The sequence below is a fragment of the Lutzomyia longipalpis genome, chromosome 2 (genome assembly GCF_024334085.1).
Source record: "Lutzomyia longipalpis isolate SR_M1_2022 chromosome 2, ASM2433408v1".
NCBI lineage: Eukaryota > Metazoa > Arthropoda > Insecta > Diptera > Psychodidae > Lutzomyia > Lutzomyia longipalpis.
The window spans coordinates 35,076,860-35,097,246 of NC_074708.1; the positions used below are offsets into that span (position 1 = coordinate 35,076,860).

The following is a 20,387-nucleotide window of genomic DNA, read 5'->3' on the forward strand; positions in this document are numbered from 1 at the left end:
TGTGCTCATACATAAATATGTAGGTATTGCTACATGTGTATACATAGAGGCATGCAAGCTGGTATTCCAGTGGCGTAGCATAAAAGGTTTAATTCACTACATATTAGTTGTTATTCTTAGTTTTGCTAAGCTAGGCTTAAGATGTTTTTAGACTAGGCTCAAGTTCTTTATATCGGAATTAAATTTTTTAAGGTCTGTCTTTAACGCGCCTAACTGTTTTCGAAGCACTGAAACTCGTAAAAGTCATTCTAAAATGCATTTAGCTCATTTAACCTAAATTAAGACTGACTGAAATAAAACTTTAAACGCCCAATCTTTAAAATAAAATCTAAAACTTAGCTCGAAATACTTATGATTGGCATATGAAGCTTAGATAAAAGTTAAGAAATTTAGGCCTTAACTTAGCCTAACTTAAGAAAATTAGGGCGGACTAAATAGTGAATTTCATCCAAAGTTAATCTTTTTAAAAGCCACTTAATGGGGTTTAGGCTTAACCTAGATATGCTCGGATTTTTTTTAAGAATTACAAAATACAGTCGTGCTCTCGTGGTAGGACCGTCGTCAAAATGAGTTCTCCGCGGTAAAACGGCTTCAGAATGAGGAATTTTGCCTTCGCAGTGGGACAATTAGTATCCTACCTTTCCAATAGTTACTAATTGTCCCACTGCGAAGGCAAAATACTTCATTCTGAAGCCGTTTTACCGCGGAGAAGTGATTTTGACGACGGTCCTACCACGAGAGCACGACTGTATGAATTCAATATTATCTAGAAAATTCAATTCTCAACCAAAATGATTGAAATTTCGCTCAAAGAGTTATAAAACTCTTTCTTTAACCGAGTCTTGATTTTTATAAAAATGTTTGTTTTTTTATCAAAATTTAAAAAAAAAAGTTTCCCGAATAGTCTAAATATAATCAGAAAGGATTTAAAGGAAGTATTTAGATGTCAGAAAGCATTTTCAAGGAGAATAATGCGGCAGTGTTGTTGTATCTTAATTCAGTCTGATAAAAACAATCTTTTCCATAGCTTTCGACCAAGGAGGTACACTTTCGACACAGTTTAAGGTGTCTTTTTAAACAAATTAATTTGTTAATATTTATTATTTCATATCTTTTAATAAATTTCCCATCATTTTACAAAAATAAAAGTACAAAAAATCTTTATTAATCCTGTGCATCAAATAGGTATAAAAACGGAATTGAAAAAATGAAAATAGATCTGAAAGGCACATCTAAACACAACTAAAATGAATTACAAAATTTAATTAAATTGAATTGATCAATGGATTTAGAGTTTCTTGTATACAAATTTTTGACTTTTTTTCTTGCTTCGCCAATTTTGTTATATTTCTTTTACAACTTGATTGAAGTTATTAATTTCCATATTGATCTCTTGTTGCTTAGTGGCTCATCTTTTCCGTGCTATTCTGAATGCTATCGAACCACTTTCGACGCATATAGACGAAGACAAGTAGAGCAATGAGAAGAAATATTAATCCTGCTGCTGTCCCAATTGCAATAGCCCGCATTCTTCGATATGGTGGAACGTAAATTTCAAATTCATTGCTACCTGCTTCGTAGTCTGAGATTGAGAGTGAAAACACTTGGAAAATATATAGTTCATCCTCATCCAACTGGCTCACGTGGTACTGCGTTTGGCGCGTTTCCGCTGTTCCATGGAGGGTGTGTTTGGGTTCGAGCCACCATCGCACCAAATAAATCTTTAAAAGATCTTTTCCATATTCCGGTGGATCCCAGGTGACCAAATAATTCCCATCAGGTGTCTGGTCAACACTTAAATTACGTGGAGGTCCTATTTGAGCAAATTGCTGAATGGGATCACGGTAATGTTGAGCATCTTTGAAATCTCGTGCTGGGAAGAAAATTATATTGAAATATTAAGTAGGTACTTTTTATAAAATTAGAGATATTTTTTTTTTGGTTCATACGTTTAGTGAAATATCGAAAAGCTTTGCTGAATATCCCATCTCCATAGCTATCTTGTCCCAATACCATAAATTCGTACTCCTTCCCTGGCTCTAAGTTATTCACAGTGGCCTCCATGGAGTGTCTTGATGGAACTTTGAGTGTTCTCCATTCAGCAGCCTAAAAGTAGAGGAAAATTTTTATGATACAAAAAATTTCCCGCCAGTGAAACACCTCAATGTACCTCTGCAAGTCTATACCAAATAATGTACGTTATGCTGGGTCTTGCAACGCCTAAAAGTATATTAAATAAATCACAGATTAGTAAGCTCTCTATGTAGTCTACTGGAGAAAGAGAAGAAAGTGGGGAAAGTGTTGTTACTTCCGGGAATCCATCTTAGGGTGATTTTTGTATCAGTACTATTGGCGGTCAAATTAAATGGTGGTCTTGGAGATAGAGTTTCGATCTGGAAGTAAAAATGGAATTTGTGAGTAGACTGAACATAAAATATTATGTAATTCACATCATACTAAAAGTTCAGTGTCCGCTGTAACTGTTGCAGCTTCATTTGTGACTGAGCACTGATAAATTCCACGGTCACTTTCAACAATCTTCTCAATGGTGAGATTTCCGCCATGTGATGACGATCTATCATACGGCAGAGCAACACCGTCTTTCTGAAATTATGAACATATTTATTTTAAAGTTGTTTTTTTTTAATTAATTAATTAAATATCAACCCTTGTCCAATAAATGTGTGGTCGATGTAGGCCTTTGGTATCTCGAGCATCGCAAGACATTTCCACTGTATCCCCTAATTTATGTATGTAAACTGGTTTTGGTTTCACGGTAATCGTGGGAGGATGCTGAACTACAACATTTATCAAAGGACTCTTCCCATCGGTTCCTAAATCATTGAAGGGCTGACATTGATAAATTCCAGCGTGAGAGTCGTCTACTTTGCTGAAAAAGAGACTGCCGTTTCTCTTATAAAAGACACCCTTTAAAAAGAAAGTTTTTTTTTTAATTTTTAATGCTGCAGAAAACTTAAAAATAAAAAAGTTAAATGTTTTACTTGCCTGTACGTTATAGGGATCAAAGAGAAATCCATCCTTTTCCCATCGCAAATTCGTTAATGGAGGATTGGCACGGAAGTGACAATCTAGGATAGCTTGTTGTCCATACGGGAGATAAACTTCAGGAGGAGCATAGATGACTTTTGCTTTATCTACCCCAGAAACAAAGATTAATTAATTGCTAAACAAACAAATTGACTGCTAAAAAGACTAAACAACGTACATTGAACATTGAGGTATGCCCTGGCAAGTTGCTTCTCATTCCTCAAGTCATCAGTGATCTCACAGAAATACTCTCCTATATCACTCATTGTGGTTGGACTGATGCGCAAATTCCCATCTGGTGTAATAATGGAGCGACTTTTCACATGGGGTATGTCTGTTAGCAATACACCCCGTTGCCACCATTTAATACGTGATGTATCCGGGTGCTTTAGGGTACAATGGAAGAATGCATCTTCACCCTCGGTAACAGTTAAATTAATTGGTGGCACCTTCAGGAGGTTGTGACGCCCATCAACAGTGAGATGAAACCACGTTCCATTTCCACGTGTATTTGGGGTTCGATTTGGAAAGATAACTTTGCACTGATACCATCCGCTGTCCGACTCCCGGAGGGCTGTTAAATTCACAGAAGCCTTACCCATTGGCCCATACTCGTGGTCAAGCAAATTAATGCGTCCTACAAAATTGTCTGATGCAGAAAGGACACCGTCGTACCATGAGAAAACATTTTTTCCCTGAAATAAAATTAGCAAATATAAAGAACATCTAAAGGTTAATATTTTAAAATTTTAGATGAGAGCATATTACAAAGGTAGGATGAAGTAGAGAAGTAGGTCGAAGAAACCGAAGAAAGTATTAAATTTAAAACTGAAAATACGGAAATAAAGAAAATCTGGAATAATTCAGAAAATTTCCTTTGTCGACTTTAAATGTATAAAAAAATGGAATAAAAATCATTAGTTTTCACATAAGTCGAATAAACTTAAAAGAAATGTTTTAGAATTAATTAATTAATTAATTGAGAATTGAATTTTTTAAAGTCAGGCTTTGCTTCTTGCAAATCCAAAAATTTCCAGAAAAATTCTTTGTTAAATTTAATGTTCAAACCAATATTTTTTTAAAAAAAGATTTTTAGATCCTTTCCTATAATAATTTTTTTTTATTCTAAAATACAAAAACATATTTTTCCTACTTCAAATTTATCGGATAGAGTAGATTAAATTCGGTGGATATGAATTCTAATAGAACTCACGTAAAACATTAACCAGAGTGGAAAGAGAAGGAGATTTGTTTGGGTGACTTACGATCTTGTAATTAGCTATTCTAAAAACATTTTCCATTGAAATAGAATTAAACGTTCCTAAGAGAAACTTTTAAAATAGATTGTTTCTAACATTTCTATCATATTTAGAATTTTAGCTCATATTTTGTTTTGTTCAAATTAATACACTCTAGCCTTTCTTCCTGATATCGTTATGAAAGAACCGCATATAATTATTTTAATTCATTAAAAAAGAATAAATAATTATTACAAAAAAAAACTTTGAATTTGTTGTATTTTTTCGAATAAAAGCTCCATAGAAATTACTTGAGGTTTTACTTTCAATGCACATCTCGAATCATTGTTGCATGAACAATAAACAAAATAATTTATGCAAGGGGCTCTTACTTATTCTAAAGGTTGACATTGAGAAAAAAATCCATTGAAAAAGTATGAATCTGCGAGGAAATGCACTTCATCACGCTTTTCATTTATTATCATCTTCTTTTCACAAAATAGTGCGTCTGTTGACTTATTCACAGAAGATCCCCTTTCATGTTGTTAGCTTCCATCTCAATTGAATTATTAGATTCTGAGTGACACAAATTTTGCGTAATTCACTTTCAGAATGCACATAGAGAGCCAACAAATGGGTGTAATTTCCCGAAATGCTCAACGCATTAGATGTGGGATCGCAATTGGGTGCAGTTGACTTCCGGTGAGCGAAATCGATTGAATTTCCACGGAAATGTAGAGAAACTGCGTGTCTTTTGATGATTGTACACACCGAGTTTAATTAGTGTAGCACGGTGTCTGTGTGTGGGTCAGATTAAATTAAGACTAGAAAGATGAGATATTGCCCATTAGCGGCAATTGAGTGGTGACCTCCTGTACCAATTAGTAGGCCCATTTTTTTTTTGAAATTGCAATAGTTTGCTCTAGCTTTGTGACTTTTCTCTATTCCGAAATGAGTAAAAATAGGCTAAAAGGTCAGATTAAAATCAAACTATGTCTGCAGAGAGTCTTATGGTGTGATAATCTTCAATATTCCAGGGTACTGGCACAAGAGGCTCACACATTGTTATATTTTTTAAACACAAGGAAAAAAAACTTTTAACTTAGGGGTAACTGGTAATTAATAACTCAAGAAGCAGTAAGAGCTAATCTGTCTAATTTTGTCAGTAGTTGCACTTTATACCCCTGCCTAAACTTAGAAAGTTTCATAATAATTGATCCAATATTTTGGCTTTTATTTGAAAAACAAATTTTTCGAACCTCAAAGTTACTCTGACCACTCAACTACAAATTCAGTTTTGGCGAAATTCTCTGCAATATTTTTGATCCAAATGCATTTTTAGACAGAGTAACTATTGCTAAACACGAATCTAAACTGAATTTTCCGAAAAAATTTTCCGAGTTTTCCCGTAAAACACTCATAATAAAAAGTACCGCTTGGGGCAAAATGGTGAATTTGGTGTTTTTTTAAAATAACTTTTTAAATTTTTGAAAAAATAATTTCCCTTAATTAGTATAACTATTATATACAATTTGGGATGTTTAATCATTTACCAATACCAATTTTTATAAACTAAAAAAAATAAAAAAGGCAATTTCCTAAATTTAACGTTTTTTTAATTTTTTGTATTTTTTTTATTAAAAAAAAATTTAATTGGTACACAAATCTCTCATTCTCAATAGATATTATAGTGCCTTGCTAATATAATTTCATTAAATTAAGATTAGCGAACAAAAAACGCAATTAACCGTTTTACCCCAGGATTTTTGGAACAGGCAAATTTGGAAGGGTTTGGAAAATGGCCTGAAAAAGCCTTTTCCTATTGAGATAGAGAAAAATCGTCTGAGGCAAAGTTGTAGCCCGGAAAATTTCCTATAAGATAGTTGGGAAATCTCAAATATTTCCATGGAACTCAGGAAAAATTATCTCCCAAAAATTCACCGAATTACCACAGTTTCCCCTATCATTATTTAATAGAAAAGTAAAGTAAGAAATTTCAGGCAAGATTGCTTAAAATATAAAGATTTTCGAAAAAAAGTCTACGATGCTATATATTATGAAAAACACCAAGCGGCTCCACTGTTGTACAATATGGAGACGCCTGGTGGAAGCCAATTCTCATCATATTGGGATAGGTGCTAAATGGAGACACGAGTTGTGTGTAATTTCACTCATTAGACACACGTTAGCATTTAATTAGCCAAATGCATTATACCGCATGCACCGAATCCCTCCCATTGATGGTAGATTTGCGCGTTAGACAAGGGGGAAAAGTGATGGGCATTTGCCGACGCAAAAGCACATTATATAATCAAGTGGATCCAATTGTCCACCTTCGCTCTCATTATTCAATTGTCCCGCGTGTATGCGTTGGTCGGTGAGAGGAAAATGTGAGTGAAAGAGGTCGGAGAAAGGTCGCTTACATCTTTATTCCAATGCAGAACATACGGAATTGGTGTGTCCAAAGGAAAATCTAATCGACAGTTGAACACAACATAAGATCCAACTTCGGATTCCAGATAAATTGGACGCCTCTGTGGAATGTAATCCTGATCATAGCACCAATATAAATCCAATATCACAGTCAACAGGGCAAAAGTTACTGCTCTTCTGAGCATTTTCACTTTCTTTCAATCCCTTTTCGTCAACTTTCCCACAAAACTCCGTTCATATCATCTAATTTGATTCACAAATAAACTTATTTGCAATTTTTTTTCTCACTCTATGTGATCAAATCGTAAATATTGATTTATATTCCCACAACAAATCACACACCGCACCCGTTTCACAATATTACGCAGATTCTCATTAGCAGCTTAGCTATGTGCGACGACGGTGGGAAATTCTTAAGGTGCTCTTCGGGCACGAGATGAGGGGCAGCTGGAGGAGGTGCAAAAATAAAGAACAGAAGGCGCACAACACTTTAATCCACTCCCGAGAGAATACGAGCAGCAACTGAGCGTTGAATAAGAATGAATGGATGTTTTGTGAGCACTCTCGCGAGATGATCGCAATAATTGCTTGATTAAATTGTTGGTATATCGAGCAGTGGTGGTCGTTAAATTTCCATGCAAACTCACACAGTGCTCTCGCATCTCTCATGCATAATAAATAAACTCCGGCGAGAATTCTATAAAATGCCCAAGAGAAATGCATTTACATAGTTTCTCTTTAGTTTACAAATTCTTAGAGAGACAAATTATGCCAACTTGTCTAGGAAAATTTTTTTGCAAATTTCATGTTTTTGATGAAATCAGAATTTTTCTTGGGATTAATTAATTGCAGAGGAAAATTTCTTTAACGATACAAAAAAAGGACTAATTAATTAAGAAAAGCTCCTGCGGAACAAAATTGGTAGAAAATGAATTAAAATTCAACGCATCACAAGAACATAAAAAATTGTTTCGAAGACTTTGAATTATTTTTATGATTTATTTACATCTGAGTTTTTCAGCTCTATTATGAACTTTAAACTTAAACTTTATTATTTCTAGCCTCTATATCACATTCTAATGACATTCCCCTGGGAATTGTATACAATACACTAACAGCATTTTCCGGGTATGCAAAAATTGTTAAAATATTATTTTTCAAAATTTCATGAAGTTTTAGGTATTTTTTAAAAACTGATTAGTCTGTATTGAAATTCTTTAAAAATCCCACAAAAAGCTCTAAACTTCTACCTCTAACCAAATCTATTCGACTTTGGTCTCAAATTGAATATTTTTGACGAAGACGATTTTTATTATTTTGTTGTTTTCCGTCTTTCCTGGCTCTGTTTGGCTTTGAGGATGTCTTTTTGTTTCCTGCATTGATTCTGAATCAATATTAAAAAAAAAATTATGAAAAAATCTTAAGGGTTACCCTTTTATTTCAATTTCATTTTCAGTAAATTTATTTAATTAATTAAAAATAAATAAATAAAAATGTAGAAAATCAGATAAAACTTTGGAAAATTTAATTTAAATTTTCTGTTAAAAAGCTTCAAGGCTTTGAAGAGATAGGGCATCTCACTGATTCTACACATTGTGAAGGATTACGCATAGAAGTATTGGTAAGAAATAACTATTGAGAGTATTCACACAATACACACCCTTCCAATTAATTTCCCTCAATTTTCCCACAATTTGCAAATGAATGAGACGTAGTATATAGCAAAAGTGTCAACGTGAGTCACTCATTAACAGTCGCCCGAGATAAATTAGCACAGCAATTGAGTGCACTTGAGACGAGAATTTATGAATGAGAGACTCATCAACTGTATAATGAGGTAGAAATGAATATTGGCGTATGTTGCAAAGATATGCCGCCCAGACGTCTCCACGTTTCACCCCCAACTCTCCGACGGTGGGTAGGTATATAACGTTGTAGATGTACATACATATATTCTCTCACCAAGAGAAAAAGTCCTACATTATTCATAACAGTGCAAGCGCACAGGAGCGATTAATTGCTTGCTAAATGCCTGAATGTGCAAATTGTATGACCATTGAGCATATCGGATATTGGATGAAGATGGGGAGCAAAGGGAGTTTATTGTTAGTATTAGTTCTCATTCCATATTGAAAATGAAGGTGGAAATGAAAGAAAAAGTGGGTGTGATTCCAACATTGATGGACAAATTGCGGGTAAAGTGGAGATGAGTTCGTCATTCACTTTTTGCCTTTCTCAATAGGTACTCACCCACAGTGAAAATTGCTGGCAGTGAGAGTACTTCACTCAATCAGGCATGATCCGGATGATTGAGGAAAAGGCGGAAAAGGAATTTATGGCTTTTTAGCAGAAATTGTGAATTGTAATTTCAATGAAAGGAGGACTCTCACGGTTACAGAAAAGTGTCCTTCTCTGCCTTTTCTCATTATGTCAGCAATTTATGGATTTGTGAATAAGGAAAAAAGTCTTTAGTATATTTTTGTTCTTTTATGTGTTTCGAGATAGAGCTTTTTTTATATGAAAGTTTAATTTATGAGAATATAGGGTAAAATTTATTAATTTGTAAGTTCGGTTTAATCCATTTCTTAAATTAGGGAAAAAGTTTTGAAACTGGATTTAGAATTTTAGGACATGCTGAAGTTTTAAGCTCAAGCTTTTAAGTTTTCAAAATTAGCTAAAGCTGAATCGGAGTTAAATACATTTTTGAGATTTTTTAATAAATTACATATACATATGTATACTTTGATTGTCTTTTGCACCGAAATTAGTTAAGATCTTCCAAAAATATTTTCCTTTTTGATTCATCCTGACCTAACTTTAAAACCTTAATAGATCGACCTTCAAAAATCTAAAGCCGAACCTAGAAAACTTTACCTAACTCTAAATAACTTAAGTTTAATTTAAATAACTGAAGTCTGGTTTAAGAAAATTTAAGTCTGACTTGAGAAACTTAAGTCAAGTTTAAAAAACATAGGTAAAGGTCAAAAACTTAGACCTAAGTTTAAGAAAACCTAATCCTGGTTAAATAAAATATAAACTGCCGTGCTTTTGGTTCTCTGTAAAAGCTTAATTCTGACATAAAAAATGAAGCTATTTAAAAAAAACTGGTCCTAGCATAAAAGCTTTAGTCTAGTTAAGGAAACTTAGATCTAGCCAAAAAAACTTAGGTTTTATTTTGAAAACCTAGGCTTTATAGTGAATTTCGCCCTATAATCATACTAATCAAGAGATAAATTCCTCCTATGGAGATGATAATTTAACCCTGTGCAAACTTTTTTAAAATTCAAAGCATTAAATTTCAATGATATCACCTGGAAACGCTGCCTGTCGTGATATCTAAAAGGATTTTCCAAACGAATGAATTTCTTCTCCCTTCCCCACACTTCTGCAGGGAAACATGATTGCTGGAGCTGACCCTGGTCATTGAGGGCGATTGGCAATTTTTCAAGAGACATCGTTTTTGGGGAAGCAGTCTCGGGTGAATGATTGATGAAACAGCGAGGGTGCTGAAAGGGTTCCGCACACAGTATACGAGCAATGAATAAATTTGCGTATCCATCCCACCACATTGCAAACACTTTCCAATTATTCTGGCAACATTATTGTATTTTTCTTCATCTCTTTTTTTTTGGAATTCTCTTTTTCTTCTCGGATTTGATGCTTTATACAGCGCAGTTACACAGTAACAACTGTCATCTATATTTCTCAACACTTATTAACTAAAAAACTAATTCATCTAATTCATCATTTTGCTTTCCACATCGCGCATTTTTTTCTTTCACCTTTCTGTCCTTTCTAATTTCTGTTTGTTCTCTAATCTGAAATCAATTTTAATTAATTTTAGAAATCAGAATTTTTTTTTTTAAGAAATTTGATGATTTTTTTTTTCATTATACTCGTGTGTTATTTCATTATAATTTCATTTTTAGTGTTGCTTCTCATTTTTCTTTTTATTAAAAATTACTAAATATTTTATCATCTTCTCTCTGTCATTCTCTATCGCTCGGTTATCTCAAGTAATGCAGAAGTTTTACAGTGTGTTTCTTTTATTTAATCTCTTTTTAATAAAATTGCATTCTATTTTATCTTCAATCCGGATGCAGATGTCCAAATGAATTTTTTTTGGATTAATTAAAAGGATCTGTGTGGGATTATTAAGGGGTCTGCACAGGGGTTTAGTTTGTTCGTCTATCTTTAGAATTTTCGCTTTGTTTTTTTTTTTAATTATTTGTTGTATCTTCGCATTCTAAACGCATTCGTGATGATCTACTGTGATATTTTCTTATATAGTTTTCCTTTTTGTCACTCCAAATCACAAATATTGCTGCCAGGGCTATATTTTATCTCTCCATTAGACGTTTCAGCAATATTTAATGATATTTCTAGCATCCGACCATCATTTTTTTTTCTTCTTCTTCTTCATTTTAAACTATATATAATAAATACTTAATATAATTGTTATTTGATTTCATTGATTAATTATCATTTTTTTCCTTAAATGTCGTGCAAGTCTTGTGCGAAAGAATTATGTATTTTTTTCTTTATTGAAAAACTTATTCAAACACTTTGTTGTAATTTTTCTTTATGTTTTTTATCATCTCTTACAATTGTATATTAAAAGACTCTTTAATAAATATTTCTTGTTCTCAATTGTTTTTTTTTTACTTGAAGAATTACTCACGTGGTATGCTATTTACATTCATTCTCAAATAAATCACGATATATTTTTGTTGTTAAGTTGTTTTTGTGTTTTTATGTTCTAGACTTAATGATAACAATATATTGAACAAGAAGGTTGTACTTGAGAATATTAAAAAAATATATATATTAAATAAAATAGTTCTCAAAATAATTGAGATAGAATAAAAAAAATATTTAGAAAAAAGACTAAATATTAAAATAATAAAAAATTTGTACTCAAAAATGAAACTCGATGATTGCAGGATTATTTAATTAAAAAAAAATGTGTGAGAATTATATTAGATCCATTGATGGAAACTGATATTTTGAGAAATCGACGATATAGCAACACTCTTCCTAAATATTCATTTTTTTTTTTAATTTCTGTATTTTTTTTTACCTTTTAGATGCGCTCTATCATTCTTTCTTTTTTTTCTTCTTTTACTAAATATCTAAAAAGGTTTCGCATATTTTCTTATGTTTATTAAATATTTATAAATTGGTAATGCCTATTTTATTTTATTTCATTTTTTTATCATTCACCTTTTAGTAATTCGTTCGTTAATGTGCTTCATGTCTTTTTTTGGGTGTGAAGTTTTATAGAATTTGTCGATCGTCATTCTGAGCGATCGATAAAGCGTTAGAATTATTACTTTTTCATTCATTTTTTATTAAAATCTTTATGATTCCTTTTTTATCATTATAATATCCAATTTGACATTTTTTTCTCTAAAAATTTCCATCTTCATAAATGACAATTTTTTGTTGAAAACTTTTTTTATCGAAGGAAAAAGAGGAATTGTTAGATATGGTAATGTCACAATTTTTTTAAAACTTTTTTATTATTGTTTTTATAGATACACCTTTTTACCTAAACACGGAATAGTTTCCTTTTATGGCCAATTTCCTTTTTGCAATTTTGGATGAATAAAAATTAACTTCATGGTGGTCTGATATAATTTTTTTTAGATAATAATAAAAATATAGGAATCCTTTTTTTTATTCTTGTTTTGGGCTTTAAGAAAATATTTATCAGTTTTAGAAAATTTCAAACAATCCACCTCTGAAAATTAATTTTATCAATCTTTTAATATTTTTTTTTAAGAAAGGAAATTTTATTTTTATTGTTTTAAAAAAATAATTATAGATAGCAGAACCGTAAAAGAATTTCCCTTTCTGTTTATAGAATAAATAGTTATCCTCATTTTCGACATATGTTTTTTTTTCTTTTCATTTTTATTCTTAATTCCTTTGTTTAAATACAAATAAGTTTTGTTTTTCTTTTTTAAGTAAATTTCCTTTGTTACATTTTCAATGAGAAACCTTTATCAAAGAGAGATGCAAAGAGATGAAAAATGTTTATTAAATCGGAACTTTTGGAAGAATGACTGTAAATTTTGTGCCAAGAATGAAAAATCAGTTTGAATGAAAATTGATTTTTGTATTCTTTGCAGTGCTGCAGGAAAGAATAAATTCTGATTGATTTATGAAAAATTTGCATATAGGAATGATAGAGACGACAGATCCTTAACAATGAATTTTTTTACTACGTTTCTAATGAGTTTTTAGAACATTTTTCATGCCATTTTTTTTTCATCTGAATATGTTTAAACTGGATTTTTTCACCTCTTTCTCTGGCTTTTTTTTTCATTTAAATTTAATTCCTTTTTAGCTAAAAATTACACTATATACGTTTTGCTACGTGAGGAATTACTCAATGTTGTTTTTTTTTTTAATGCAAAATTTAATGCTATTTTTTTTTCGTTTTACTGCCATTCATACAAATTTTCTTGCGAGAGGTTATTTTTTTCGAATTTCCCCCTCTCTTGAGGCTTTCAATCATTTAATTTTCTTCGGCCATTCCATCAATATAATTTTATCACACTATTTTATTTTTTTTACTTTATTTATGTGTTTTCTAATTAAATATCCTTCTTTTTACTGAAATCGTTTTTATTTTCTCTTTTTACCATTTACACTCGATACGCAATTTTTTCTTCTAATGTGTTACCACCTTACACAAATAAAACATTAATGTTAATATCATACCTATACAAGTTTAAGTATATATAAGTTATTTATTAAATAATGTAATGTTAATATTACTTCATTTTTTTTTTAAATTTTAATAATCGTTGATCCACGCGCACATTCTTTTTTGTTTTTTTTTTATGAATTAGAATTTGTTTGCTCATTATAATTCCTAAAATGTATTGTAAATATTACTTCGGTAAATTACATTTAAATTTTTTTTCACTCTACTCGCTATTTTTTTTATATAATGAATCCTTATTAGTGATGTAATGTGGTTCTCCGTCATCATTTAAAACCAATGGCTTTGCCTAATAAATTATCCTTATTCAATTAGCTATATATTACAGAGGACAAAGAGGGTTTTGTGTTGTGAAAAATTAGAGAGATTTATGTTTTTTGCTGCACATAACAACATCATTAAATAACCATAAAGATATAGGTTGAAATTTATGAATTATCAGCTTACCCGATATTAAAAAAAAAGTGAAACGTTCAGCGTGAGCTTGCTACAAAGAAGAAATTAAACAAGAATTTCAAAATAAAAATCAGTCACAATCGCTATAAGTAAATAGACGAAAAAAAATTATTAAATGCAACACACTATTACTTTATTATTCAGTCTGTAGATGTCTAAAATGTTTTTTTTTTATTTAATCATTCATGATGTTATCTCTCTTTATTTATTTAAAAAAAAAACATGGCTCAATTGATTCTCATTCCCATTTCATTGACATTTATTTGGAACACATGATTATATTTAAAAAAAAAATATTTTTTTTAATAAAAATATATAAAAAAGAAAAAGGAGTAAGAAGAGTTTAATTCAAGAATAGATTTCATAAAATTGAACACAAAGCGGTGGTACGGTGTATGGAATATAAATTGAAGAGGAAAACATAAATTTTCATGTTAAACTTTCACAAGAATCGCCAAAAAAGTTTATTGCAATTTTTGCAAAGTCTGACTTTAAAATTGTCTAGAAAAGTAAATTTTCATTTGAAATTCTTGAAATTTTGCTTAAGAAGTTCTTAAACGTTTCCTATTAACCGAATCCATTAAGATCAAACGAAAATAAAAACTTTTTATACACTCCAAATCATTAGTCAGACATTCTTAAGATTTTTTAACAACTTTTTAACACACCTAAGACTTAAGATATCTTAGTCAGGCTAAAATGATATATTTGCATATTTTTCCATGATTTTTACAAATTTCATTGCCCGTAGACGACTAAGAAAAATCCTCGAAAAATATGCATTTAGCTCGATTCAGCAAAACTTAAATAATTTAAAATTTTTAAATTTTAATAGAAATTAAGTCTTTCTGAAGAAATCCTAAGTCTTTCGGAATAGGGAATTTCACCATTAAGGTCAACAAATCTGAGCAATACTGGAATAAAATCTTTCATTTCTTCCTCAATTCTAAATCCTGATCATTCAGGTATTTATTCCTCAACCGTCGAGCGTAAAATATCGAAGTAAAATTGCAAAAAAACCTATAAAAAATATTCCTTTCAAAAGCAACAAGAAAAGGAATCGACTGAAAATTCTATGAGATCACTTGCACGTGAAATGGGATAGAGATCAATTAACAGGCGCTTTCAAGTTCAACTCCAGCCCTACGCATTGCCTGTCGCTGACGGTAGGCATAGAATTCCTCCTTCATCGCTTGCACACGGGCCTCAATGTTGTCATACCGCGAAACTCTCTTCCGTCCACTTGGTCCGGGAGCAGCTGGTGGTAGGGCACTAGCCAGGGAGAAGGGTTCTAGTTGCAGTAGATGCGGTGCCGGGGGACCTGTTGGGGTGGAAGCCGTTGGTGTAGGTGTTGACGGGTCGAACTCATAGTGCCCATCTACGCTGCCCACATCAACGGATTTACTGAGATTTGCCTGTTCAGAGGCGCTATTGAGCCTCGCTACGAGATCCAGCCAGTGGCTCATGGAGTACGTTGGTGGTGTAGGAGGTCGTCGCAGTGAACGTGTGTAGCCAATATGTAGGGAAGATGGGGGCGGTGGGGGTGGTCTGTAGGGCGGTAGGAAGCGCCAATCACCCCCACTGCCGCCAGATTGAGAGCTCTGATTTTGCTGCGTTGACGTATTCTTACTGCCAAAACCACTGGAACTGCTTCGACTTTCGGGCGAAGCCTCGAGTCCTGTTGTGCGATAGCTGAGTGGGGATGCAAGATCAGGAGCACTACGAGCACGCCACTGTCGTGGCTGCAAACGCCCCCGAGACGGTCGATAGGTCTGATGTGTCTGCGGGAGGTAGTGATAGCCTCTCCAGTGTGGCGACGGAGGACCCACTGGGACGAAACCCCGTGCCATTCTCTGTGTCTCTTCGTGGATTGTCCTAAGGGCTGGGAGTTCGTGAAAGTGGCGATCTTGCAGGTACCTCAGTGACCCCATTGGTGCTGGGAAGGATCTTTCAGCACTAGACTGATGTACTGAGCTGAGGTCACTGAAGTACAGCGGTGACCAAGGGGATGTTACACCCCCGGCTGTACTCGAGGTAGCTGGAGAGCTCGCTTGGAAGCGAGATAATCTACAATGATCGCTATTAGTTCACCTGATTCCTCCTAGAAAACGCAAAAAAAAACAAAGTTTTCAGTACTTACCTCGATACTGGTGTGTAGGGTAGCGTTCCACCTCCACTAATTGTACTAATGTGGAGATTCTGGTGCAGCGATGAACGTGTGGCGGGCATGAGGAGTGGTGCTGCTCGACCCAAGAGGGACCCATATCGACTGAGTCCCGAACCGTCGGAACTCAATTGACTGGGTGAGATAACAAGGGGCCTCCGCCATGACGCTCTTCCCTGACTTCGTCGCGGCAGGAAGCCCCCGTCATCGCTGCTGCTGTACTGAGATGCCACCCCGTCGCTCTGAGCGGCGTCCACCACATCCACGCTCTCAGGTATTTCCAATGGATCATCCGCCAGTACAAAGCGCCCATCGGGTGCTCGGTGGATGGCACGTAGGCTATTATTGCGCTCCTCAATGTCCGTTAGCGAGAGGGTGTAAATTGAATTGCAATTAGTGCAGCGATCGCGTGGCCAGATCCAATTAATAACAGCGGCAAGGGTCTTTAAGCCTGGTATTCTGCCTTCTCTAAATCTGCACAAACGTTGAAAAACCATTTTTTTTAATTAAAAAAAAATAATAGACAAAACAATAAATTGTTTTAAATAAAATAAAATATAATAATTTTAAAATAAAAACAAAGAAATAAAAAAAGGAACAAGAAATAAAATCTCTGTAAAAAATAGACCTAATAAAAAGCGCGAGATTCGATATCATGTTGAATATTGTGCTTGCTGTATATTTATGAAAATTAATAATAATCATTAATTAATATCTATACCAAAAAACTGTGGCAATTCAAATAAATTTTATGATTTTATGCACGTCTGAAAAACGGATTACTTTAATTAGTAGTTTTACCCATTTGGAGATTTATCTAAAATTATCTCGTTATAATTATAGACCTATATATTTTAATTTACACCTATTATATTATTTGAAAGCTTTAATAACAAAATTTTATCTCAAATTAATATTAAAATAAATAATTAGACCGCTAATTTAAATTTAATTAATAGGGTTGGGAAATTCTATGTGGGATATTCGTCGAAAATTGAATTTTCCCTACATATTTTTTTTTTTACAAATTATAGGTTAATATTTAATTAAAGAAAATTATGTAATTTATTCAGATTTCATCTAGACATATTTTGTAAAAGAAAATACTTGAGCATAAAAAAAAAGTATAAAGAATCTCGAATTATCAAGTTTTTAGCTTCTACGTGGAGGCGACTGAATGCAATAAGCCCAGGTAGATAGAATGTAGGTAATTCCATCCAATGAACATACCTACATATATAAAATTATGAAACTTGAGATGGTTATTGTTGCGTCTAGAGGAAAATACAGCAATTTTCCGCCATAAAGTGTCTTCTTTCGTATTTTTAACGACACTTTAGCAATTTTCCCAATTAAATCGCCATAACCGAAGTGCGAGACAGAATCATTTTCCCATTCCCATATACTTATAAATTAACGCTGCGACGTTGTGTGAAAAACAAAAAAAAGAACAATTCTCCAAGAACTTTTTTAATTAAAAAACTTTGCTGCACACAAAACCAACCCCTCAAAACTCTACAAAACACTGTCTCACTTTCATTTTTTTCTGCCCATCTCCTGTCCCCCTTTTTCTGTCTATGCCAAAAAAAAAGATGAGGGATGCGGACTCTTCACCAGGTTGTATCATTGCGAAGGTAGAGCGAAATGTTTGACAAAAAAGAAGTGAGAAAAACACCAAAGGCAGAAAATAGAATTTGCAAGAGAAGAAATTCATATTTGGTGTAGTATCGTGTTTTAATTTACCATCACTTTTCCCCGCAAGTTCTATCGCCGCGATCGCCGCAGATGAAATATAGCAACTAACTCTATAAAAAAAAATATTTTGTCTTGTTTTTCTATCATCTAATTTTAAAAACAAAACTTTAATATCACCGTAAAGTTATAATTAATACGCAAAAATATTGAATCCATAAAAAACGAAATTCGTATAAAATATCATTTCAAAAGAACATAAAAATAGAAAGCCATACTAAAGAAAAAAAAATATGAAAAATAATAAAGATTTCATGAAAAAAAAACTGAGCATTAATTAATCATAATGCTGTGAAAATGTTAGAAGAAACAAATTGTATAGGAAAATTTGAGTCATTTACAGACAAGCTTAATAAAGGAGCATCCAGGCTGTGTCTCACTGCCCCTGGGGGGTTTGATATCTATTTTCAGCTTCCCTTTGTGCAGTATCTCAATGATTTTTTTTTACGACGATGGATTCAGGGGTTTCTTTTGAAGGGAAAAATCTCAGGGAAATTTTACACTCTAAAACTGGCTGAAATATTCTTTGTAAACTCCTTTATGGTGCTATTCCGCTGAAATTTTGGAAGAAATCAAGATTTTGACATTTTTCTTTAACAAATTTCTTGTTATTAATCTCTCATTTTGACTTTAGTGGTTTCTATTTTTTTCTCTTTTATTGTCGATATTTTTACCACATTTTCTTTTCTTTTAAAAAAAAATAGAATCCTGATTTTTTTCCCAGATTTCAACGTAATTGCACCATTAATTCTTTAAATCTAAAAGTATTATTCATATTGCTCAAATAATCTTTTCCCTATTGAAAGGGCTTAAGCTAATATTCCGCATTAATACAAAATTATACCTATCCATGTGAAACGCAATAGGTGCAAGCTTATTTGATGCACCTCTTTAATTTAACTTTGAAATTTCAGAAGCATTTCACCAGCAGCATGGCATAATTAGAATGGCGAATACATAGACATATTACTATTTACTCTGAACACAAAGGACACATTGACTCCCCTAAAATATCCAGCTTATTTGGCAAGTACATTTCACCCCGACACATTGGTCATTTCACGGGCGAACACTTATTCGCACAATCAGAGCCACATTCCCCTTCAAATTTCACATGATTCATGAACCTTTTTTTTTGGGAACAATTCTTTTCTTTTTCTTCCTTTTTTCCACGTACAATTCATTTAGGTATTCACTTGGAACAAACAGAAAATCACCCAAAGACCCCCCAAAGAAATAAAAAGAATGAATTACCACTTTTATTTCATCACCACGTACAGTGGGGGTGCCGATTTTAATTTGCTTTGGGGGTGCTTTTGAACAATAAGTTTGTATATAGCAATATATATCTACTTAAAAAAATATATAATATTATGTAGGTAACAAAATAAAGGCATACGGAGCTATTAAAATAATGAATAGTAGAAAAAATAAAATCAAACACTTAAAAAAATTAAAACAGATATTATTATTTTTAGCATTTTCAAGGAGCAAAATAAAATGCTCACCTTTTATCCTTGTTGTTGTTTCGTGTAAAAAGATCGTTTTTTTTGTTCAATGAAATTTTGTTATTCGTTTTTTCACAGTGCAAACAATATTGTTTTGCAACACACGGATAAATGGTATCCCATTTCAATGGATCCGGCCATGCAACAAAAGGAATTTGTCGATAGAGAAAGCACAAGAGAGGAGAGAGAAAAAATAAACCATGAAAATATTTTTTCAAAAGTATTACAAATGGTACACAAAGTTTCAATTGAACCCTCATATATGGAAACTTTTCTGCACATGAGAAAGCTTTTCTGCAGTATTCTAATAGTTTTTTTTGTGCTTCATGCGAAACTTTATGCAAACTCGCCAATATAAATATGTTATATAGTATATAGCATTGAAAATATATCTATAACATCATTATTTTCACAGGATCTTTAACGAGATTCGTTATCAGAATTTAATGTATTAAAATTGAATTTACTAACAATTTATTTGTTTTCCGCACGAATTGTTCTAAATGTTTGGAGCTTCAGTGTACTAAAACTCGGTCATGCATGACGCTTTTAATAATTCACTTTGGGAATAAATAATAAATGTTGTGCAGTAATTGCATCAGCAACATCATTTGTTATCCCGATCATCGTGATTCGATGGAAAGCTCCTCTCCGCAGCTTTCCATACAAAGCATCCCCCGACGCCCGTTTGTGTATTATAATTTTGTCGGACGAGAGAGAAAAATTACATTTTTCAACCAATTAATTTAAAACCATTAAATTCCTAGATTCCCCTCCATTTGGTTTCCTCTTTGAGCGCATTTGTGAAATGAGAAATATTTTGCAATAATTAAAATAAAAATTCTCATTTTACCTCTGCAAGTGAAACCCTTATAGTGAACCTTTTATTCTCTCTTCTTTTTTTTGAAAAATAAATTGCAGGGATTACGTATTGATTTTTAACTTGATGGCTTATAGAGGAATGCCAGAAACATCAAATTTGATGATGAATGCGCGTGATGGCGTTCAAAATAATCAATTTTCTGGTTGATTGAAAAGAAAAGAGCATTTCTGCA

At 32.7% G+C, this 20,387-nt stretch overlaps 2 protein-coding genes across 8 annotated transcripts in view; both read right to left on the bottom strand.

Moving 5' to 3' along the window:
* Positions 1–1,082: 1,082 nt before the first annotated feature.
* On the bottom strand, positions 1,083–7,374 carry LOC129790194 (protein borderless). The gene is made up of 9 exons (XM_055827575.1): positions 6,710–7,374; positions 3,227–3,743; positions 3,007–3,155; positions 2,668–2,928; positions 2,458–2,604; positions 2,309–2,393; positions 2,171–2,220; positions 1,950–2,106; positions 1,083–1,873 (listed from the first exon to the last, which is right to left on the bottom strand). The coding sequence occupies exons 1-9, from the start codon at positions 6,902–6,904 to the stop codon at positions 1,401–1,403; spliced, it is 2,034 nt and encodes a 677-aa protein (XP_055683550.1). The 5' UTR covers positions 6,905–7,374; the 3' UTR covers positions 1,083–1,400.
* A 2,930-nt stretch (positions 7,375–10,304) lies between these two features.
* Positions 10,305–20,387, bottom strand: part of LOC129790124 (protein turtle) — a 41,535-nt gene continuing 31,452 nt past the window's right edge. For 6 of the 7 annotated variants that reach the window (XM_055827394.1, XM_055827392.1, XM_055827396.1 and 3 more), the window contains 2 exons: positions 16,049–16,546; positions 10,305–15,975 (listed from right to left, as the gene is read on the bottom strand). In XM_055827394.1, coding sequence (XP_055683369.1) covers positions 15,021–15,975; positions 16,049–16,546 — 1,453 coding nt within the window. In that variant the 3' untranslated portion in view covers positions 10,305–15,020. Of the gene's footprint in view, positions 15,976–16,048; positions 16,547–20,387 lie in introns of those variants that run through there. The other variant, XR_008750532.1, reaches the window with a different exon arrangement.

Excerpts from the sequence above, each read along its gene's own strand:
- LOC129790194 (XM_055827575.1), bottom strand. The coding sequence starts at position 6,904 with ATGCTCAGAAGAGCAGTAACTTTTGCCCTGTTGACTGTGATATTGGAT. Across the intron at positions 3,156-3,226 it reads GGCATACCTCAATGTTCAAT|ATAAAGCAAAAGTCATCTAT; the intron begins GTACGTTGTTTA and ends TTTCTGGGGTAG. Across the intron at positions 2,605-2,667 it reads CACACATTTATTGGACAAGG|AAAGACGGTGTTGCTCTGCC; the intron begins GTTGATATTTAA and ends TCATAATTTCAG.